This window comes from Carassius gibelio, chromosome A22, assembly GCF_023724105.1.
Source record: "Carassius gibelio isolate Cgi1373 ecotype wild population from Czech Republic chromosome A22, carGib1.2-hapl.c, whole genome shotgun sequence".
Taxonomy (NCBI): domain Eukaryota; kingdom Metazoa; phylum Chordata; class Actinopteri; order Cypriniformes; family Cyprinidae; genus Carassius; species Carassius gibelio.
The window spans coordinates 4,230,950-4,255,030 of record NC_068392.1 but is presented as its reverse complement, the minus strand read 5'-3'; the positions used below and the strand labels follow the sequence as shown (position 1 = coordinate 4,255,030).

Genomic DNA, 24,081 nt, shown 5'->3' with positions numbered 1-24,081 from the left:
GTCATTTCTCATTGTTGCTATTGGTCTGATGCTCTTACCATGCCTTCTTTCTGCTTTAACCCTTAAATTTCAGTTTGCAGTTATAATGTTGTATTAAGATTTGGTCAAACTGTGTGAATTAGTATTTGCTCAAACACTTTCCGACAAGCAAGGCTTGCGTGCTCTGCAAGCAGAGAGATAAATATGATAAAACCTCTGCTCGCCTCCAACAGAAAGTGACTCCCACGTAATTTGAAGGCTTCTCAGTGTAAACGTGTTTTGTGTTGATGTCTTGGAAACCAAACTTAAGGTTTAAAAACTAGCCTAAGTAGGTTACAAAAGTGAGCCGAGCAAGGATATGTACTTGAATATTACACTGTATTTTTCACTTACAAGAAACCCATGATATTTGTGCATTTCACACAGTGAGGTTTCACAGTAAATCACTGTTTGATTTGAGAGAAGATCGTATCTGTCTGATGATCATGCAGTTCAGGAAATGGCGAGTTTCACATTAGCAGCCACGGATAAAAAAAAAAAGTCCTTCGACCACACAAATCCAAACCTCTAACATGCACTCTCAAATGCACATCAACTGCAAATGTTCAAAAAATTCTGATCAAATTGCATGTGTATCACTCAGACGCTCAATCTGAGCTGAGCTCGTTAACGTTTCGATTTTTGTTCCAGAATTGGTGCTGATTTCAGGCCTATACATATCTGTGTGGATTCTCCGCCATCTCGAAATGTGCACATACTGAATCCAAATGTCTAGTGAAAGGGATTCGTACTTAGAAAAATATAAGGTTCATAATCTTATGCGGACAGTTGAATACTCCACATGTTTATCCTCTGTAGCTGTCTGTAAAAATACAACACAAGATACAAAATACATTTTATTTTCTATCTGCACACAAAATTAACCATTTGTCTTAATGCACAGTTCATAAACAACAGCACAAGAGTGATTTACCAGGCTAAAACAATCACTGTGCCAAATATTGTGCTGTTGTTAATAGACTGATCATCACATAAAACACAGCTACTCACCATTTCTTGTGGATTTCTTTTGTAGAACGTCACATCAGCGTAAATGATCTCTTCATCGTGAGTCTGAACTGCTACAGCTACATCATCGACAGCTATAACAATTAAAATAAAAAAGCATGGATTAAAAACTAATTGTAACTATATTTTTTTCTCTCTCTTCACAAAGATCAGAGATCCGCTCATCAGATAATAAACAGAATGATTATGAATTGAAATGAGTTAATGACATCATCTAGAGTCATTGTATAGATATACACATGTATATCCAAAGAAATGGTCAAACCAAAAAAAAAAAAAGTAGAAACGCCATTTCCAATTGTTTCTTAAAAGCAGTGGGTAATACTTGCCTTCTTGATCAGTTTTTCTGTTTCTCCTGTGGATGCAGAAGATCCCAAACAGAGTTATGATCAGCAGAGATCCAGCAGCGATCAGCACGATCAGAGAGACTGTGTGTGAAGGAGACGCTCCGTCTGGTGCTGGGATGAGAAAGAGAAGGGAATGATCTGTTCTGAAACAACACACAGAGATCAACTCAGTAAATAAACACTAATATCAGCTCTATCTGTACCTGCACATGTGTGACAGAGCTGAGTGATGTCCAGATGTTGAGTCTGGTTGCTGATGGGATTGTTGAGCACACAGCTGTAGCTGTTTTTATCCTGATATTCCACCTCCAGAGGTAGAGAGAGACTGATGCTGAGATCAGACACACTGATGCTGGACAATAAACTGTTTCCTTTGTACCAGGAGAGAGTCACATGACCCACATTCACCACTGAACACACCAATGAACAATTCTGCTGTGAGGATGAGGAGGATGAAGAACAGTCTCTGCTGATGACAGGAACAGACAGAAGAGCTGGAAACATCAGAGAATAAACATAATGCTTTGTTTATTGAGTGAATATTAAGTGTTTTACCATTTAAATAGTACCAACATTCCAACAAGTGTGAACATTTGGACAAATGACATCTCTACTCACCATAGACAGAAACACTGAATGTTTTTGATATCAGTTTTGCTCCATCAATCTCTAGTTGATAAACTCCAGTGTGTTCAGTTGAGATGTTTGTGATGGTCAGAGATCCAGTTTGATCGTCCAGCTTCAGTCTGTCTCTGAATCTCTCATCAGGAACATCAGATATGAAGGACGTTTTAGCCTGTCTATTGATTTTAGCTAACTTTATAGAGTTTGTATCTCTATAACTCCAGGACACATCATCTGCACATATCTCAGTAAGATCAGAGTTTAGAGTGACAGAGTCTCCCTCCATCACTGACTGCGTTTCAGCTCCAAACACACCTGAAGAACATGAAAAAGGTTTGGATTCCGGCTGAAATCAGTTTGTAACATCTAACCGTGAACTGAAGAACAGCGAAAGAGACAAAAAAGATCAAATTCAAGATCACTTACATGAACAGACAGATGAGCGTGATCTTTTATACATGTAATGGGTTTTTAAAGTAGAGCAAAATACACACATCAGATTTGATTTTCAGTCATTTCTGGTTGATAAGACTATATGAGTAACATTAAAACAGCTTTGTTTGAAAGGGTGCCTGAATATAAAGTAAAGATCAGTTTTGATTTAATTAACCAATAACCAATGCAAATCCTTCATTCTGAACAGCAGCAGTAATGTTCTGAAGCAAAGAAATGAAGACATAAAAATGTTTTTCCAACTTACCGAGCAGCCGTCTCCAGCACAAACAGAACAAAACAAGCACTTGAAACATTTTCCATTCAGTGTCTGCTGAAAACACTCAAACTTATGCGAATCACCCTCCTAATTCACACACACCGGCTCTGTGTGACAGAAAATTACATATAAATTCCTTCTGAACCTTTTGAGATTTTTATTTTTTTATAATTTAACACCGATACTCTTAAAATAAAACAGGTCAAATCATCTCCCATCTGCCATTTCCGGTCTTACTGATGTGACACTAATAGCTCGACATCTGAGTCAAACTGAAACCTGCGATAGTTTGATTTCCTCAGAAAGCCTGTGCATTCATGATTAGCTTGTAGGTGAATATTTCCTGCTATTATGAACTTTACAGTTGTGACAGATATTAAACCCATCATGAAAACGAGAGTAGATGCTGTAGTTTTCAATCTAAAACCTGTGTGCATACGATGCTTGTTATTTATGAAGACATTAAAAGTGACTTTGTCTGTATAAGAGAGTGTAATGTATAGTATATGACTGTATCATGTTGGGATATGTTTCAAATGTTTCTATAATGTTTTATCGGTTCAGTATTTTTCTGCACTGCATCATTTGCACAGTTGTCCAAGCACCTTTAAAGCTGACTTCACTTTTTTTTTTTTTGAGTTAAGTGAACTTATTCTTGCTTTTCCACTTACTCATCACAATCAGCATAAAGATAAGACAGAATCTGGGGCCAGATGCATAAACTTTGCCTCTATGTTATTGCAGTGTTAGCCACATGTAGTCAGTCTTATCTTTTGGATTCAGCATTTCATGCAACTGAATTTAAAACATTTGATCATTTTAAAGAAAAAAAATCAATAGAATATTCAAATTTTCATCGAGTCAGAGAATTAAAGTTCCCAAAATTAAACTCCCAAAGCCAGATGGACTACTTTCATGATGTTTTTGCCACATTTCTGGGCTTCTGAATTGAAAGTTGCTCAGGCTGTCAGTGGAGGGACAGAAACCTCTCAGATTTCATATAGATCTGGCCAATCATTGTTTGACACCTGGAGTATATAAGCACTGAACTGATGATCTGCAGATAAGGTGGATAGATAGAGGACATTTAGGTATATTTATAACACAAGTGCTTCATGATACATTTTTGTCATTTAAATTTTTGGTCACATCCGAGTTTAAATTTGCCATATATAAATCAATAAGAACTGCACATAGATGATTTTGTTAAATTAACACATTTTTCCATTGTTTTAATAAGCTGTTGATATATTGTAAATGATCTGTGCATATGAAGTTGTTTTTTTTTTTTGTGGTAAAATTAATTAAATAAATAAATCCTGTACCTTTCCACGAGCAACATATTTTTAGACCTGTATATTTTTCTTTAACTCTGCATCAGCCCATATAAAAACTTTTTTTTTTTTTTTTTCTGAAACAAGCAACAATAACTTGAAAGATTTTGGCATGTTAATGTGATTCTTTGCGGTGGTGTGCACACTTTATGAATTACTAATATTTCATTTTATAACAAGGGCACACTGTGTGGGATGCTGTTCTTACTAATATAATCATAAAATATATATATATGCATTCATTGTTTCAATATCTTATAGAAAATAATTTAAAGGGGGGGGTGAAATGCTTGTTTTCACTCAATATCCTGTTAATCTTGAGTACATATAGAGTACTGCATCCTTGATAAATCCAAAAAGTCTTTAGTTTTATTATATTCATAAGAGAAAGATAGTCTGTACCGATTTTTCCCGGAAAAACACGACCGGCTGGAGGCGTGACGTGTGGGCGGAGCTAAAGAATCACGAGCACCAGTAGGCTTTTGCGTTGAGAGCGTTTGGAAGCTGTGACATTACTGTGAGGAAAAAACCATCATCCAAAACAAACCATGGCTTACAGTCAGATTCAGCCGTTTATTTATGATCCAGAATCAGATCCTGAGGCTGAAACTGAACGAGAGCAGCAGCAGCAACGACTCGCTCCGAGCGAAAAACAAAAACACTTGCACAACTCCGTTGATGCTCTGTAAAAATAAACTCCATCCACTGGTCCCTTAATGCGTTTTTTTTGGTAATCTGTGCAGGGTTGTCTTGCCCTGGCAACCAAAAACACACTTCTTTTGTGACATTTCGCGACGCTCTCGCTCTGATCAGTGAAATGTCTGTGCTGCTCAGCCTCGCTATACGGGAGCGCGCGCTCTTCCGGCAGAAGTGCCTCAGGACCCATATAAGGAAATTCCGTTCCATCTAACGTCACTAAGAGCCATACTCTAAAAAAACTTTCCGAAACTTGGGAAAAACCGGAAGGAGTATTTTGGGAAGAAAAATACTCCTTCAAACGTACAACTTAATTTTTGAAACTTTGTCCATGTTTATCATGGGAATCCAACTCTTTAACACTGTAAAAAACTCAGTATGCATGAAATAGCATTTCACCCCCCCTTTAAGTATTTTTAGAGACTCCTCACCAGGTGGTGGCGGTAATGCGTCAGCTCGTTGTTTCTGACCGTCAACAAACTCTTGTAGAGGAAACCACTCTCGTCCTCTAGTGGTCAAGCGCTGTTTTACTTTCGTTTCTGAGCGTGTGTGTGTTTCTCCTCTTTCTACGAGTTTCTAGACATGTTGGGCGGTTCAGTTAATGCAGGATGTCATTTATGTGAAATGGAACAACATAACTGAAGACCAAAACCAAATATGCTAACTAAATAAAAATAAATAAAAACAATCCCCTAGCAGACAATGTTTTTGTTGCAGGTGTGCTATAAACAACAGAGAGTGTGATGTAGTCTCACCGCACGAGTTGTTAAAGTAGTGCCATTGTGTCACTTTTAAAGTAACAGAATCTCCCTCCATCACTGAATCACCAAACACACCTGATCAACAAACAGAGTTTACACTGATTAAAGTCTCAGCAGAAACAAACACAATGTAAAACAGTGTGTTAACTGTTAATAATAGAGAGACTGTTAGAGTCAGGCAAACAGAAGAAATACTATTTAATGAATTAAACATTTATATACAGTTCATAATACACAAATCTGTTTAAAATTCTTCTCTTCCAGATGTATACTATATTAGCAATATTATATATATATATATATATATATATATATATATATATTTTCTTTTTTTTTCTTAATCTTACTTGAATGTTTTTGTTTTTGTTTGTTTAGTTATTTCTGTTTTTGTGTCATATATGTCTTTATGTTTGTGCAGTATGTATTTAGCAAGATAATAAGTGAACATATTTACATCAAAGTAAAAGGGTTAAAGTTAATTTCTTTCAAATGTAAATGTACTCATGTCAAAGTTTAAAGTTTGGTGCAACAGAATTATTAGATAAACCTGGATTTAATCTAGATTTAAGATGAATCCTGACTGGTGTAACAAACACATCACTACACTGTAAACCCGGATTTCATATCTAATCAAACATTTAAAGTATAATGTACTTACATGGCTCAAATCGATTAAGTTTTGATTGCATTACTAGCAGATGTAAGTATGTTATACTAATTTGTAGACCTAGTTGAGCCTGTGAATAATTTTAAGTGAAATAGCTTAAAATTCCCAAGTTTTAGTCATGCAATGCACGATGGGAACGTCATTGCCGTCACTTTGCCGCCGTTTCTATGCTTTTTGCCGAGAAGACGTCACTTTCTTGCCGCGCACCGGACAGTCCAGTTTCTGCTAAAACTCGCCAGAGACGGTAAGTAATTTTGATTTAGCTAACGTTGCTCCTGAGTCATTCAACTTAATGTTTCCGTGTTTGTGTGTTGATACAAGGGGATGCTGGTGAGTAGTGGGAGGACGTTATCTTAATCTAAGTCGGCAGCCATTTTCACCTGCTAGCTAACGTTACAAGTTTTTTTTCACTTGGTGCGCTGTTTGTGAGAAGTCCAAGTGAAGCAGTTTGACGTCGATGGACATTAACATTGTCACCCGTTAAGGTATTTAGCTAGCTAAGTAAGTCACATTTATCACTGGAGGGGCTTTTTATGAGTAACTTTAGAGAAAGACGTTTTATTAAGTTCAACGGACATCACCTGTAACCACCTGTTTGATGGCTTAACGTTAGCTAGCCAAATTGCCTTTTTTTGCTTGACGCGCTGTTTGTGAACTTGGAACTTGGTCGTTTTAGTCAGTTCAACAGGACATTTTCCACCTGTAGCGTCTTGGCGGGCGCCGCCCGGCTTTGAACTGCCTCTCGGCAGATTAAGAGGCGTCGCGGGCGAAAGCCACGCGCATTCATGGTGGCGGGGAAGGGAGCGCAATGTTATTTACTTTTTTTTTCTTACTGGAGGGGCTTTTGTGAGCAGTGTAAAGCTGTTGTTGTAACCAGTTCAACTAGACATTTTTCCACCTGTAACTTTAGCGTCTTGGTGACACAGCCCGATCCACGCTGAGCGAGGGACACGCACTCGGTGGGAAGAAGAGTGTTAGCGACCACATTGGATTGTTTTTTCCTAGTATTAACGTTAAATGTAAATGACTTTGACCATTCATTGTATTATTGTCTTATGCATGACATATGTTTTGCATTAGTGATTATTTTACCTTCAAGCACTTAATAGAAAGTGAATTGCAACCGGATTATGACTGAGTATATTAGCAATAACGTTACACCCCTAACAATTACATTATATCTTTAATGTTAGCTACTTTGAAAATACAGGTATATTGTTGCAGTAGACTACTGTAGCTTATATAAGTTCCCTTGTCTCTTATTTTCTTTGTTTTATTGTGTTGCAGGTGTTGCAGGTCATAGAGATCCCTTTAAAACCAGTATCCTGATATTAGCAACAAACTGAATACCAACCTCTGAAAAATATGCTTTGGAAGTGTAAGTATTGCCCTGTTAACTGTGAAAAGAGAGCACAGCTATTTAAACATTATAGGCTAAAACATGGAAGTTATGCAAGAACACAGCCTTTTCCTTGTTTATATCAGGAATGTCCATGTACATTTAAATCACTCAATGCACTAAAAGTACATTTATCTCGCCTTCACACCAAAACTCTTGATCAGCAGCCAGATGCACCAGTTAAATTTTGCTGTCTGTCATGTGGGTTTGCCGAGTCTTGTTCTCAGACTGACTATTTTACTCACCTGCATACTGCACACTTAAAAGTAAACCATAAAGACAGGTGCCCGTATAAAGACTGTAACTTTGAAACAAGTATATACTCCACTTTCAAAGCACACAAGAGTAAAGTACACCAGGACCAGAACTGGAAAAGTTTCAAGTCAGAAATCATTGGTTTGGATAATGTAAGTGATGACAATGATGCTGCACAAGACCAAATGTCACATGCTGATGATATGGACGATTTAGAAGATGTCAGTGTAGAAGCTAGTGAGAATGATCTTCGTGATTTAGAAAAACAGCTTGAGCACAACTTAGCATCTCTTCTGTTAAAGATGCAAACTGTCCTTCACATACCAGAGAGTTCTGTGCAAGAAGTAATACAGCAGCTTTGTCAAATCAATAAGCTGTCACAGCCACTTCTGCATAACAGAGTGAGGGCCGTATTAAAGAAATATTATGCTGACATTAATGAAACCGTTGTGAGAGAGGTTACCAGTGTCGTGTCAGAAAGTAACATAATGTCATTTTGTGCCAAAGATGGATCCCTAGGAACTGCTAAAAAGAGAGCGGCCTACGTACGTAGAGAGTTTCCACTGGTGAACCCCATTGAATATTGTGTGGAAAAAGGCAAAAAAACACTTGCATATGTCCCTATTGTTCCCATGCTCCAGAAGTTGCTGAACAAAACTGACATATTGGATAAAGCCATGTCAGAAAAAGTCCATGTCCCACAGGAATATAGCTCATATGTAGATGGGCAGTGCTTTAATAAAAACTCTCTTCTTGCAAGGGAAGAGTTCACAATTGCTCTTACACTTTACATTGATGACTTCGAAGTAGCCAATCCTCTAGGAACATCAAAGCTGAAACATAAAATGTGTGCCATATACTGGGTCATTGCCAACATACCTGCAAAATATAGGTCAACCCTTAACTCAATCCAACTTGCACTACTGTGCAATACCTCAACAGTCAAAGAGTGTGGTTACGCTAAAGTTCTGCAACCTCTTATCTATGATCTAAAGTTATTGGAGCAAAATGGTGTTTACTTGGAACAACTAGGTGAGAGTGTGAAAGGCACAGTCTTATATGTTGTTGCTGATAATCTTGGTGCCCACTCCCTGGCAGGATTCCTGGAGAGCTTCACTACTGACAAGTTCTGCAGATTCTGTTCGGCAAGCAGTATTGAGATACAACACCAAGAGGTATGCTCTGGTTACTTTAAACTCCGAGACAAAGACTCCCATGATAAGCAGGTGCAGGAGGTGAGAGAGGACCCAGCATTGAGTCGGACTTATGGTGTGAAAAGAGCATGTCCTTTAACTGAGAATCTTGAGCACTTTCATGCAGTCACTGGTTACCCTCCTGACATCTTGCATGATATATTGGAAGGCATTGTTCCAACTGAGTTGTCCCTTTGTCTTAAAGACATGATAGACAAGGGGTATTTCACACTAGAAATGTTAAATCAGGCCATCAGACACTTTAACTACACATTTACTGACAAAACAGACCGTTGGCCATGAGAATTGGTGTCTCATAAGGCTCCTTCCTTTTCTTATTGGTCACTGTGTCCCTGAGGGTGACAACACTTGGGAAATTATCATGCTTCTCAAAGATGTGGTTGAGCTAGCTGTTGCACCAAGGCATACTGAGGAGACACTGCATTTCCTGGACTGTAAAATAGCAGAGCACAGACAGCTGCTGCTGTCAACATTTCCAGATTTTCATTTAAGGCCAAAACATCACTTTTTGGAACATTACCCTCAGCTTGTAAGGAAATTTGGTCCCCTGTGTGATGTTTGGACAATGCGCTTTGAGGGGAAGCACAAGTTCTTTAAAAAGGCAATTCGCAATGTGCAAAACTTCAAAAATGTTGCCATGACACTTGCTACCAAACACCAGAAAGCAGTCAGTTACCACCTTGACTGTAGCTCCTTTTTCAGACCGTCAGTTGAGATGACAAAAGTTACCCCAGTTTTGCTTGCCTCTTTTCCTTTGAACGTTCAGAGAGTAATTGCGCAAAACATTACAAAGCCTGAGTCGGTTCTTAATGCATCATCTGTTTGTGTAGATGGAATCAAATATCATCCCGGCATGATACTCTCTACTGGCTCATGCTCCGGTCTCCCTGAATTTGCCCAGATTCAAAAAATTGTGGCTGTTAACACAGAAATTATGTTTGTTTGCCACAAAATGACAGCATGGTATTGTGAGCATTTAAGATCTTACCAACTTGTCTGTAATGAGGTCCCCTCTTTGGTTGTGGTTCAGATGTCAGACTTGAATGATGTCTTCCCATTATCAGCATATAGGGTACAAGGAGAATTTATGGTAACACTGAGACGATATGTTATTTGCTAAATACCTGTCTTTTATCATGATTTCCCAGATGGCTGAGCAAGAGAATATAACCATGAGGGTTATTGTCTCCGAGGGAGATATAAGAAAGATGACGACAAAACGACCTGACACGCTTGACGATTTGATTGGCTGGCTCAAAGGCACTCTCAAAGCAAACTATAGTTTCACCTTACAGTACCAAGATCCTGAATTTAACAATGAACTGTGTAACCTCACCAATCTCTCTGAGCTCCCAGAGAAGCCAACAATCAAAATCATCCCTATGATTGAGCTGGTACCAATCTCAGCCGACACTGAATCATATGGTGACACAAGCAGCCAGGCAGACACAGAGATCCTGTCCAGCTCCTCTCTGGATAGAAGTTTTCAGTGGCCAGAGGTATTTGACGTTCCCAAATTTTCGGTTGATGTTGAGTACAGACTTCGTCAAGGTAACCTGTTGTATCTGAGAGATGGAACATGTCTTAAGGTGACAAAAGAGATGAAACATGATATACTGGAGAAATTGGCCGAGACCATGTATGCATTTAAAGCATATCCAGAAAAGGAAGATTTTGAAGCAGTTGCAAAAGCCTTAGTACAAACCCACCCGTGTCTCAAAGAATCAGGGTCATCCTCCGGCTGGAATGGATGGAAGAACAGTCTCAAGTTCAAGATGGGAAACTACAGAACCAAAATGCGCCAGATTGGACGAGTTGATGTCACTGTCAATGGTGGTAAACGTGGAAGGTACACTGCAAATGCCGACCCTTCTCACAAAGGCATAAAAAAGCCAAGGAAAGGAGAATTAAATTTCCTACCTGAATATCCAGAGGGGAGGGTTGACCACAACCTGGAAGAAGCTCGCCAGGTTTTGGTCAATGAAATGATGAAGACAAAGCCAAATGGGTCCCTTGTTAAGAAAGAGATGGACCTGACATTTGCGCTTCGGAGAAAAGAAGTTGTCCAAAACAAGCCTGCCATCAGCCAGATGTTACATCGATGGCCAGCTCTTTTCACAGAAAGCCAGGTATGTATTACTCCTGAGTGTTTAAAAAAAGATGTATGTGTCACTGTAATGTTAAATACAATTTGTCCATAGATTCTTGTTTTTAGCTTCATATGCAATACATGTTTTGTTTCAGGTTTATTACGAGTTCTCCAGAGTGGTGGGGAAAAGTCTGCAAGATAATTTCTTTGATGAACTTGACCGTTTCTCTCCAAGGCTGATGGACCTCTTTCGGAAGAAGAAAGGCCTTACCGGCCAGCTTTTGGCTGAGCTTTTACGTCAGACAAAGGTGGGTTTGACTACATTAGTCTACTACATCTTTCCCTTCTCTGTTCATCTCAATTTGTCTCTTCTTTCTTCTCTGCTCTTTATCTTTTTATTTCTGTCTTTTTCATTCTTACCATCTCATTTCCCTTCCTTAATCGTCTCCTTTTCTCTCTTCATTACCTAATTTTCTTTTTTGTCCTCTCCATTTTCCTCTCCTTTTGTCTTCTTGTACATAAACATTGTGATGAATTTCTGGAATTTATTTGATAAATATGTGTGCAGTGTTTCCCACAGAATTAGATTATATTAGTGGTGGTGTTTGGGGATTAAGGCACAACAAAAGGGTTAAATATATCATATATTTTTATTGACACGTACACATTTCCATTGCCAACACTTAGTGTCAGATAACTTAAAGACATTGCTATTGTTACATTGCTATGCCATTGCTACACTTTCTATGACCGCTCTACAGACTTCTTGTTGCAAATTTCACTCACACACACACACATACACACGCCGACATGGAGGTGGACACACACACACAAACCTGGAGATGGAGGTGGACACACTCACACCAAAACACAACAACCTGGAGGTAGTTACACACACACACACTCAAACTTACTGACGCGCTCACACACACTCACACATTCAAAAAGACTCACACACACACACACACACTCACATACACCCATTCACACACACTCAAACTCAGACACACATAGGCTCACACACACACACGGGCCACCACAAATTAATGAATGTATGGGAAACCCTGATGTGAGTATCCTTAGCAAGATATGTTTTAACTCTTGTGTCCACTATTTTGCAGACCACTGAGCCAACAGACATCAGGTGCCTATGTCTTCGGGGACTGCCTGTCATCTTGGCGGATGATTCTTCTGCCTTCTTCAGGACATGCTCTTTAAGTTAATTTGTTTTTGTAAATGTTGCAGGTGCATGCTCCCTTTGTCTCCTTTTTAGCTGTTAATGAACACTGCCATTCATTTTCAAAATTATTTGATCAGCATCAGTGTCTCCATTAAGTCTCTATTTTATGGCCGAGCAAAGATAGTTTACCCACTTTCAGTCCCAGTCCTATTGAAAAAGTTGAAAATTGCTCCCAATAACTAAAGTTGTATGAATCCTTTTACAATTTCCCAATTAGTTTTTTAACTTTACTGTCACCAGTTGGAACTTGTGAAAATGTTTTGGGGTCTAAAACTCAAATGGGGAGTTCTGATTGCACTTGTTAGGTTCTGGTTGCTCCATTGAAAAAAAAAATTCAGCATGGCTGTGACTCAAAGTGAGTAAACTACATATTTTGGGCAAAGTGTTGCAACCTGTACAGATCTGAATATGGCATTTGATAAAAATTCAATATCGTCCTTTTAATATGAATTACTTTCAGTGTGGTTTATGTTGTACAATGCTGTTCATTATGAACAGTCACAGGTTATTTTTGGTGCACAAAAACCATTTTCTAACTGGCATGTTTATGTTCTCTCCTTGTCAAAATGTTTCTTTCAATGATAGGATGTAACTGACAAGGACTCGTACAGTGAAACTCCAGTGGGAATTCTCTGCCTTGGTCAAGAAAATACCCAGCTCAACCCATCCAGAGTAGGGATCATCTTGGAAGGGTCTGTGGTAATGGATGAACTGTCCAACCTACCTCAGGCCTTCTGTGTCCTTTTCGGACTGATCTATGCCCTGCACCTGGACTACCCCAAGTGCATGAAAAACACTTTCAATTTTATTCAGCAAGTAATGCTCAAACTGGGTAAAAGTGAGCTGGTACCCAAAATTCAAACTTTGAAAAATCAGCTGGAAGCATAAATCGGGGTTCGTAATGGCTCTTCTACTGTTCCAGATTTGTTTGCCACAGTTTGCAATGTTGGACTTGACTGATGAAAACATGTTTACTGTTGTGTAAGGTTTGGGGTACATGTGTTCTGTGGTATTTGCACTGATTTTTGCACAAGATTCCATGACACAGGCTTTGATAAAATTTAATTTCAAATGAGTTGGGTATTTTAGTTACATTACCAACTAAAAGCTGATGCATCTTGGTGCATTTTGGATTTTCAAGATATATAGAGTAGATATTTTAGTCATGTGTGTTCAACTATATAAAACATTTCCCTAATAGGAGTGTAAGTTATAATACAGTTTTAATGTGATTTGTTGTAATAATGATGTACACATGCCTGAGCACAATAAGTGTTTTTGTTGGCATGATGGTGCTTTGTTTTATGCAATGTTCAGGGCATGAATGACACACATTTTGCCACTGTTTCTGGCTTATGATTCAAGGTTGTTAAAGCAGGGGACAACAACCCTGTAACTTAATGCTGTTTTTAAATAAAACAGTAAAAAAAAATTACTTTTGTATTGCGTATTTGTCTTAATTTAAACGTTCTAGTTTAGCACATGCAATGAATACAAAGGTTTAGTTACTTTAACTTAAAATAGTAAGTGGAGTTCATGTGACAAGGCAATTGATATTACAAGAGATTGTAAGTAAAATCAACTTGGCATTCAGTATATTGAACTTAAAATAATAATTCCACCCTTTCATGCATTTAAGTTAAATGCACTCAAGTTTTCATAACCCATTACTTAAAGTTTTTAAGGCAACCGGTTTCCTCAAATTTTTTAAGTAAATTCAACTTATCCGGGCTTACAGTGTAGTCTTTAATTAGTTTTAAAGCGTGGAGGACAATCATGTTTAAAGTTTCATAATATATTGAAAATATATACATGATAATTATTGCCGATTAAAAGTACAGTTTAAATTGTGCTGGATATTTTAAATACATTATTAATAAATAATAAGTTTAGATCATTAGATCCCTGGATTTTAATCTATGGACTTTAAAGCTGCAGTAGGTAACTTTTGTCGCTCTAGCGGTTAATAAACAGAACTGCTTGTCTCTTGCGGAAGAACATCGTAGCCGGAACTACTTCTCTCTGTTTATGTCTATGAAGAATCACAAAGGTACTGGATTACTCCACAGCAGTACCCCCGAAGCAATCTAAAATAGTCCGAATATAAACACTTATTATAGGTGTACCCTAGTGATTCAGGACAAGCCAAAAACACGGTTTGGAAAATGGATTCATGGTGTACTCGCTTATTATATACATTTTTCTACATTTTGAACACAAACAAAGTTACGGACCTTAGCTCTGATTTGTTGATTTCTTAACTTTCCTAATTTTTACAAAAGTTACCTACTGCAGCTTTAAGGTTTCTGCACATTTTGACTTGTAAACGCCCATGATATTTTGAGGCGTTTATGATCACAGCAGAAGTATTTTTAAATGCATTTATTAGAAATGTCTTTTTAAAAGAACAACAATGGTTCATGAGCACTGCTTCTGCAGCTGATTCTAGTATTACTGGGACTTTGAGTTATACTCAGTGCTCACACGCGGTTAACTAATCAATACGCCGTGAATCTGGAGCCACATGCATAAACTTAGCCTCTATGTTATGACAGAGGCTAAGTTTAAGTGTACACCAAGTAACACACATACTTAGTGTACACTTATATTTTGCACATAATATACCTGTACATACAGTACATAACTGCTATTGTAATATACCTGCCAATACAACTGTGAATTTGTATATTGTCATTCCTTCCCTACTTATTTGTATTTTTTATTCTTTTACTGTATTTTTTGTTCTGTCACTGTCATTCTGTTGCACTGCGGATTATATTATATTTAGCTGTTTCAACAATGATAATAATTATGTTTTTTGGAGCACCAAATCAGTATAAGCAGCCCCTTTCACACTGCCATTCCGGCAAATACAGGGGTAAAGTGTTCCTGCAATTGTTCCCTGGTCGCTAGATTTGGCACTTTCACACTGCCAGTGATGACCCAGTATATGTGCGTGCTTTCACACACAACACATAAAGATCCCGTAACGACACGTGACATCAGCGCGTGACGTGTAATGTTCGAGTCGACAACACTAGGCACGTTACACTTTCACTGAAGCAAGCAAACGATCTCGGCGTCAGAGCGGAAAGTGAGGAACTAACTAATTTCTGCTTCATTACAGTTTGCACATATGGTTTTGTCGCGAATGTTGATCTTCCTTCAAAACAGCCGGTAAAAGAGTCGCGCGATAACGCGCGTCATCACTTCGATACGGAATTAGATCTGGCTTTTGTTCACACAGCGCTCGTTCCGGATCGATTACCGCAATGTTACTAGGTCCCCGACCCGGGTTCAATTCGGTAATCGATTCCGGGACGTGGTTGCTTTCACACAGAAGGCGACCAGGCAATGTTACGGGAATATTGCGGGTCCGACGTGCAGTGTGAAAGGGGCTTAAGAATGATGTCTGAAGGATCATGTGACTGGAGTAATGATGCAAAAAACTTCAGCCTTGAAATCACAGGAATAAATTACATTTTGAAATATATTCAAATAAAAAAAAAAAAAGTTATTTTAAATAGTAAAAAATCTTTCAAAATGTCACTGTTTTTGCTGTACTTTGGATCAAATACATGCAGGCTTGATGGGCAGAATATACTTCTTTAAAAACAATGTTACGGTTCAAAAATGTTTGAGTAGTAGTGTATATTGTGAATAAAATGGTTTATCCAAAAATAAAACATCACTTAACTTTATTTTGTTTCTTATCCATATTATACACTTACGAAAGGAGATGTTAGGCAGAATGATGTGTCCTTCAGTTAATTTTCATATAGTAATTAATGGTAAATAAGGTTTCTCTGTCATCTCATTTTGTGTCAAATATATTTATTTGTATAAATTAACTGTATAATAATTATAATTACATAATATTATTTCCCAAAGCTGAAGTGATTAGACTATCTTTTATTTATTTGTTATGTAAAACAGTATTTTAACTAATTGCAAGAGCTAAATAATCGATCCAATTCTATTGATTATTCACTTAAATAATCGATTAGTCGATTAATCGTTTCAATAATCGTTAGATTAATCGACTATCAAAATAATCATTTGTTGCAGCCCTAGTCTCAACCTCCACACACACACACAAAACAACTCACCAATGTTTCAACATCCACACACACAAACACACACAAAAAAAACAACACACCAATGTCTCAACCTCCACACACACACCCACCCAAAAAAACAACTCACCAATGTCTCAACCTCCACACACACACAAAAAAACAACTCACCAATGTCTCAACCTCCACACACACACACACACACACCCACCCTAAAACAACTCACCAATGTCTCAACCTCCACACACACACCCAAAAAACAACTCACCAATGTCTCAACTAGGGCTGAAACGATTAGTCGACATTATCGACAATGTCGACAATAAAAAAAATTGTCGATAAATAATTTTGATTGAATTTGACCTAATTTAGAGCCTGCAATAATGCGGTTTGACCAGTGTGGTGCTGTGGCACAACACTGTAATTCAGCCCTCCTCGATGCAATTCAAGAGAAGAGACACAGCGCTCAGCACGGTCCAGAGAAACCTTTTACTGTGAGAGAAACGCACCAGAGCCGAACCTAATGGCATTTGGATATGAAAATACATGACGCGCGCTTTCCTCTCAATAACGAAATAAGCAACAACAAAAAAAAAACAATCACAGCAGTGTGAAAGCAGCAGTTAAAAATGCATCTTATTACACCGATGTGGATGTTTGCACGAGCTCAGCAAAGCATTCAAGTCACGTCTATAGCATTTTCATGCAATACCTTAAATCAAGCAGCTTTATGGTATTAAACATGATTATTAAATATTTGATTAATGTGAATGTGCAGAGATCAAAGCTTAATCTAGCTCAGGACTGTTTTGATTATCATAAACAAGTAGCCTAAGGTATTTTAAGAGAGATTACCAGTCAAAAGTTTTTGAATGTTAACGTTAAGATTTTAAATGTTGTTTGTTATAAGCCTCTTCTGCTCACCAAGCCTGCATTTATTTGATCCAAAAAAACAGCAAAAGCAGCAATATTGTGCAATATTTTTACCATTAAAAAATAACTTTCTCTTTGATTATATTTTAAAAAGTAATTTATTCTTGTGATCAAAGCTGAATTGTCTCCAGTCTTCAGTGTCACATGATCTTCAGAAATTCTAATGATGGTTTTCTGCTCAAGAAACAATTATTATTATTTTTATTATTATTATTATTGTTATCATCAATATTCAAAAGAGTTGAGTAATTTTTTTTCAGGATTCTTTGACGAATAAGGATCCAGAGATCAGAATTTATCTGAAATAAAAAGCTTTTGTAACATTACATGAAATACCATTCAAAAAGAAATTAACCTCCACACACACACACACACAAAAACAGCTCACCAATGTCTCAATCTCCACAAACAAAAAACAACTTACCATTGTCTCAACCTCCACACACACACACGTTCCAAAAAGTTGGATTGATGAGGGTCATATAAGACATTTGGTTTGGACCACCCCTCCCCCTCCCTGTACAGTACCCCCTCACCCCTGTGTGACCTTTTTTTTTTTATGATCGGTGGGGGAAAGAAAATTGTGTGGGAACAGTTCAAAATATGTGCTTTTAAACTTTAAAACGTGAAAATGTTATAAGGTAGTTTTATTAAGGTTTAACACACAATGAATTTCAAGAAAAAGGTTATAAACATAGACGGAATAGAAACAATATAATGATCTTTTTTTTGTACTCTGAAAAGAGTATAAAAAAAAAAAAAAAAGGTCAAAATGGTTACAAATTAAATAAAAAGAAAACTAAGTTACTGGATATCTAAAACAACCAAACAAGCCAAAAACTATCAGATACTTCTGTTAAGCAGTACGTGAGAGTCAAATCTTGTAATACTAGGCTTGTTTGAGATGCGCCTTGCCTCGCTGAAATGTAGGCGAGAGTAGACGGCTGAAGTAAGGGGAGGGGTCAAAAAAGACCTTTAAAATCTCGCTGTTTTATAGCCTGCAAACGTCAGCAATGGAGGAGATAATGACCTAAATTAAAAGCAAATATCATTTTGAATCTTAAACAAGTAACACTACAGTTCTATAGTCATACAACAAGGTCAGTTTTGAAGATTAGAATCCACTGTATATATTAAAAAAAAAACATCTCTTCATCAAAATGATTTTGCCATCATATGGACAACATTTAAAGCAGGTTTATGATCTCTGTCCACTGGAACGCTATCGCTTTTAATTTAAAATGGGTTATTTATTTTTTTTTGTTTTAGTGTTCCTGTAGCTCAATTGGTAGAGCGCGGCCTCATCAAGCGCAAGGTTGGGGGTTCGATTCCCCGGGAACACATGATAGGTAAAAATTGACAGCCTGAATGCACTGTAAGTCGCTTTGGATAAAAGTGTCTGCTAAATGCATACATTTAATTTAACTTTTATTTATTTAAAACAATTACTTATCAAACAGATGGAATTATAAATAAAGGCCTGGCTCTAATAAAACCCTGCTTCAAATAAAAGCCTGTTACCTTCTGCAGTTCAGGTAAATAAAGGCCCCAGCTTATATTTGAGGAATTATGGTAATCAATTATCTTTCCGGCTTAGACTGCAGTGACTGAAACAAGTGAATTACTACTAGCGAAACAGAACCTATTGAATATTGCGCATGCGCGACTGAAGAAAAAAAAAAAAAAAAAAAAAAAAAAAATCACAGCCATGTCTAGACATACTCACTCTCAGCCGTGTGTCAATTAAATTAATTTAAAATCTATTTTAACCACTGTAAACTAGAGCTGTAATCGGGCCTTAAAAGTTAGGCCCGACAGGACCCGAGCCCGACAGGTTTCGGCCCGAGCCCGACAAGTACATTTTAGCCGCGTTTCCACCGCAGGAACTTTACCCAGGAACTAGGGACTTGGTCCGGTACTTGGTGTGTTTCCACCGCAGGAACCAGGAACTAAATAAAAGTTCCGGGTAAAAAAATGCCCCCCAGAAAGTCCCTGCTGGCGAGGTGGTACTTTTTTAAAGTTCCGGAACTTTCGGGGGCGGGACTTTGGCGCTAAACATGCTGATTGGTTGAGTTCACACAGCATTGGTTGAGTTCAACCACCATTTATTCGGATCAACATTTTCAAAATATTACTGTTATTGTGTCATGAAATGTTATTTTAAAAGTATTTCAGGCGAGAATGTAGTTGTTTCAAACTCAAATCTGTTGTTTATTTATAAAGACAGCGCCTATTTAAAAATGTGTTTCGCCGATCTCGTAGACGGTGAGCTCCACTCGATCAGCGGGAGCTCAGTCCTCATGTATCCACAGAGAGCAGCCTCTCCTGGGATAGACCTTCTGATATGCGCCGCTGGCTCTGATGTGTCTTTAGTGGTTAAACATAAAATATAATTCAGCTGCGGGGTAAATCTAACAGGTTTTCTTTGGTCTGTATTCAATTTATCTATATGTAAAAATGAAAATAAAAAGGCACGTCTATATAATATTTCTTTCATTGTAATGGCTGTATATAACGTTACACTTATCCCTGAACTAAGTACATTTCTGCAGCTGTTATTATGTTTAAATGAAAATGAAAGGAGGCTGTGGTATTTTATATCCTATTTCGTTTTATTGTAAATATACTGAGGGGAAAATAACAGTAGCCAAAGCGATCTGAGTTCACAGCATTGGTTGAGTTCAACCACCATTTATTCGGATCATTTTCAAATATTACTGTTATTGTGTCATGAAATGTAATTTTAAAAGTATTTCAGGCGAGAATGTAGTTGTTTAAAACTCAAATCTATGGTTTATTTATAAAGACAGCGCCTATTTAAAAATGTGTTTCGCCGATCTCGTAGACGGTGAGCTCCACTCGATCAGCGGGAGCTCAGTCCTCATGTATCCGCAGAGAGCAGCCTCTCCTGGGATAGACCTTCTGATATGTGCCGCTGGCTCTGATGTGTCTTTAGTGGTTAAACATAACATATAATTCAGCTGCGTGGTAAATCTAACAGGTTTCTTTGGTCTGTATTCAATTTATCTATATGTTAAAATGAAAATAAAAAAGGCAAATTTATATAATATTTCGTTTCATTGTAATGCATATACACATTTCCCTGAACTAAGTACATTTCTGCAGTTGTTATTATGCTTAAATGAAAACGAAAGGAGGCAGTGGTATTTGATATCATATTTCGTTTTATTGTAAATATACAGTAAGGAAAATTGGAGTAGCCATGACGAGCAGACTGAAGTTATCCAGTATGCTGCTGTTTATAGATTTACCGGACTTGCGTCGTCGCGGACATCACACTCCCGAGACGAATGCACAAAGTCTGAACCAACTACCGAGGATGCACGTCCAAAATCAGCGTACTTTTTTTTTTTTTTTTTTTTTTTTTTAATCAGCGGTACTTTGTTTTGAGAAACGCGCGCAGACCTACGTCACCAGTCTATTTGCCTAATCTACCCGGTACTTTACACCGCGGTGGAAACGCAGAAAGCAACAGGTCTGGGGGGAAAAAAGTTCCTGGGAAAAAAAGTTCCTGGTACAAATGTTCCGGGTAATTTCGGTGGAAACGCGGCATTTGATTGACAGCTTTTTTAAAGCCCGAACCCGTTTACAGCCCGACATTATTCAAATGTGCGCACGCACACAGCTCTTTTGTCTTTTGTCAACAATGAATAATTTATTCATGTTTTAACAATTTACTCATAACTAACGTAGACTAGACCACTTGGAAGTTGGAATAAAGAAATAAAATAAGTCCTCTGTGACATCGTAACATCTCAGCATTCTAGACATAGGCTCATTTAACCTATAAATAGACCAACGCACCAATAAAAACGAGTCATTTAAAAAAAATTATATTAAGATAAATTTTAAATTAAGATGGGTATTTGGCAATAACGAAATTAAGATAAAGGCTCAGCCGGATTTGCTTTATTTAATAAAAGAATAATGTCAACATTAGCGTAAATACTCTGTCAACATTATGCATTTAAGACTCAGTGAATATTTAGTTATCATTTGAAAAACCTTTACTCACAGAGATTAGGCTAGGTCTACATGTTTTTGTGGAGGAAAATGATTGAATCCACTGTAGATGTCTTCAGCGCGTTCCTGCGCTCACTGATGGTGCGTCATTATTCACTCATTATTCTCATTTTAAACATGGTCAAAACTTTTCCACACCTCAGACTTTGCTTTAGTTGCTGGTGCAACCAAAACGTAATCACCAGAGGCAAGCCTCCGTTACACCTGCTCAGCATTCATTTTCGCATCTTTCTCGCGCTAATCGAAACACATCACATGACCGCTCGTTTACCTCGCAAACCGGAGCGCAAGCCCGAGCCCGCGTAAGATGATAGAAATTAAGCCCGAACCCGACCTTCAGCTCTACTGTAAACCGTTGCTGTATTGTGAACATCTGAATATTACTTCATATAACTTACGTCAACATTGAAAATAAGGGAACATTCCCGGGTTACTCATCCAAAAAAAAAAAAAAAAAAAACTGCTGACAGCTAAATTTCATACTACAAAACTGCTGCTTAAACTAAGCGAGTTGTGAAGCTAGGTCTAACGTGACTTTGCTTACAGATTGGCTTGGTATCTTAAAAGCCCAACGGTAAGGTTGCTTTTTTAAGTATAAGCTAAAGGACGCTTTGAAAAAAAATCTGTTTCGCTGGAAGAGCAAAGGGGTAGCAACAGAACATACAGTACAGAGACTCACAGGTCCGATGGAAGGAATAACGGGATATTTTACAGGGAAATACTAAAACGGTAAGACAGCGGGAAAAGAGCTCGAATACGTGAACTCCAAGGAAAAAAAACGGGAAGGTTGATAGCTACTACACATAATTACATTTATATTTGTGAATGGTTGTTAGCACAAACCGTTACTAAACTAGCAGCTAGGGAGAGCGCATTTATAGTTTGTCCGGATTACTCTATACTGTTCCGTCAAAACACCGGCTTTATGATCTGTAGCTCCTGAACCCATCCATTTGTGAACTGTACATGAGACTCCAATGACTTGTACTCGGAACTGTTCGGAAGTGTAACTTACGCGCTCAACAAAAACAAGGTAGCCGAGGATATTTGTAATGCAAAAGTGCGGCAGCGACTCGTCGTCAGTGTTCCACTCTTTGTTGGGATATGGATCCAAACCGTTAATAGTGCCGATTTTGTCCACATACAGGTCCCTGACATCCCTTTATAGCGTATCCCTGTAAACCCCAAAACCTTTTCGCAATTTTAACATCTTTTTTTCTTCCTCCAAACTCTGCTTCTTCTCGTTCGACTTCCTCTGTTTACATTCGCGAGGCCATTAACATGGCCGCATGGTGCCCAAAAACATGTTAAGAGTTTGTTACCAGTTACAAACGAAAAGTAGGTTATAGAATTTGTATCTTACCTCAAACGAAAACAAAAAAGAAGCGAACGTAAAGCCAACTGCAGTTCGCAGTGTTACAAACCATAAAAGTTAGCGTTTTGTCACACCGCGGTTGAAAAGCTAAACAAAAGCAGCATGCATTTACGCGGATCTAAAAGAAAATGCATCAGACGGCGTCATTAAAACACTATGTTGAGCTCTACCATTGACTACGATTTTAAAAATCTAGACTTTGTTACTGACAGAAAGTTAAACAAAAGAAATGAGATCCCTAACGAAGCTTACGGCGTTCCCGTCACACCAACCTCACGAGTGGCAGCCAAACTGGTGCGCAGACTCAAACTGAGCTTGATAACGTAAATGTCACGTGAGCAACCTGTCTGGCAATTGTAAGTATTCTAATAGCGGTGCCAAGAGAAATCTGAATCACCCACCGATTCTTGCAGAGAAGGCGAGCGGAACAGGAGTACATTTTGGTAAGTTTTAAAACTGTGGTTATACAAATGGTACGTTAATCATTACACTAAAAAAAAAACATGTTACTACTTTTACTATAATAAAACCATTATGCATTACATATATATATAAAAAATAATCTCATAAATAATCATAACAATTATAATGCATTATAAAACGTAATTATTTGTGGATATAATTTTTATGAGTATGATTATGTATAACACGCAAAGAACACCATGCTAAATCCACATAATTTATAATGGTTTATAAGTCTTATATCTTGACATTATTTATTTAAGATCTGTACAGTCTCTTACTATCTTATTGATACTATAATACATATAGATAAAATCAAAAGTGCCATATTACACATTCATCTGATCAGATATCTGATATTATGGCTGTTTAAGGAAAAATATTATTTTTTATTTTCATTGTTATTGTTGTTGTTATTTATAGTGGTATTTGCCTGCTTTGAGTAGAGTAACAAGTCAACAATGCCAAGATATGAGACTTATATTATATCTAAGGGAAACATTTCTTCATTGTGTATTATAAATCATAACCTTAAATTCTACAACAACAAATAAGTAAATATTATAACACATTAAAACTGTTGTAGATGATGCAACATATTATAGTTTTTTTAATAATACAATATACAATCATTATAATGCCATAAGATTACTTATTTCAATTCAAGTTTATTTGTATAGCGCTTTTTACAATACAAATCGTTACAAAGCAACTTTACAGAAAATTATGTTTCCACAATATCTCTTCTCAGGTGTTCTGGATCCAGACTGGAGCTTGTCCGTGGCAAAACAGAGAGACAAATAGAG

General features: G+C 37.5%; 3 protein-coding genes across 5 annotated transcripts in view; 1 reads left to right on the top strand and 2 right to left on the bottom strand.

Moving 5' to 3' along the window:
* Positions 1-24,081, bottom strand: part of LOC127942871 (SLAM family member 5) — a 108,470-nt gene that overhangs the window by 10,703 nt on the left and 73,686 nt on the right. The window lies entirely within an intron of this gene.
* Positions 332-23,090, bottom strand: LOC127942864 (natural killer cell receptor 2B4). 2 transcript variants are annotated; one of them, XM_052538869.1, is made up of 8 exons: positions 22,802-23,090; positions 5,516-5,596; positions 2,719-2,837; positions 2,013-2,333; positions 1,598-1,888; positions 1,377-1,505; positions 1,030-1,121; positions 332-841 (listed from the first exon to the last, which is right to left on the bottom strand). In XM_052538869.1, the coding sequence occupies exons 3-8, from the start codon at positions 2,765-2,767 to the stop codon at positions 788-790; spliced, it is 936 nt and encodes a 311-aa protein (XP_052394829.1). In that variant the 5' UTR covers positions 2,768-2,837; positions 5,516-5,596; positions 22,802-23,090; the 3' UTR covers positions 332-787. The 2 variants fall into 2 exon arrangements, with proteins under 2 accessions (XP_052394829.1, XP_052394828.1); XM_052538868.1 differs by lacking the exons at positions 2,719-2,837; positions 5,516-5,596; positions 22,802-23,090 and adding an exon at positions 2,445-2,705.
* Positions 7,490-14,117, top strand: LOC127942854 (uncharacterized). 2 transcript variants are annotated; one of them, XM_052538848.1, is made up of 4 exons: positions 7,490-7,566; positions 10,205-11,185; positions 11,301-11,453; positions 12,267-14,117. In XM_052538848.1, the coding sequence occupies exons 2-4, from the start codon at positions 10,205-10,207 to the stop codon at positions 12,366-12,368; spliced, it is 1,236 nt and encodes a 411-aa protein (XP_052394808.1). In that variant the 5' UTR covers positions 7,490-7,566; the 3' UTR covers positions 12,369-14,117. The 2 variants fall into 2 exon arrangements, with proteins under 2 accessions (XP_052394808.1, XP_052394807.1); XM_052538847.1 differs by lacking the exon at positions 7,490-7,566 and having other exon boundaries at positions 9,342-11,185.

Excerpts from the sequence above, each read along its gene's own strand:
- LOC127942864 (XM_052538868.1), bottom strand. The coding sequence starts at position 2,514 with ATGTGTGTATTTTGCTCTACTTTAAAAACCCATTACATGTATAAAAGA. Across the intron at positions 1,506-1,597 it reads GCTCTGTCACACATGTGCAG|CACCAGACGGAGCGTCTCCT; the intron begins GTACAGATAGAG and ends TTCTCATCCCAG. Across the intron at positions 1,122-1,376 it reads CAGAAAAACTGATCAAGAAG|CTGTCGATGATGTAGCTGTA; the intron begins GCAAGTATTACC and ends TAATTGTTATAG.
- LOC127942854 (XM_052538847.1), top strand. The coding sequence starts at position 10,163 with ATGTTATTTGCTAAATACCTGTCTTTTATCATGATTTCCCAGATGGCT. Across the intron at positions 11,186-11,300 it reads CTCTTTTCACAGAAAGCCAG|GTTTATTACGAGTTCTCCAG; the intron begins GTATGTATTACT and ends GTTTTGTTTCAG. Across the intron at positions 11,454-12,266 it reads AGCTTTTACGTCAGACAAAG|ACCACTGAGCCAACAGACAT; the intron begins GTGGGTTTGACT and ends ACTATTTTGCAG.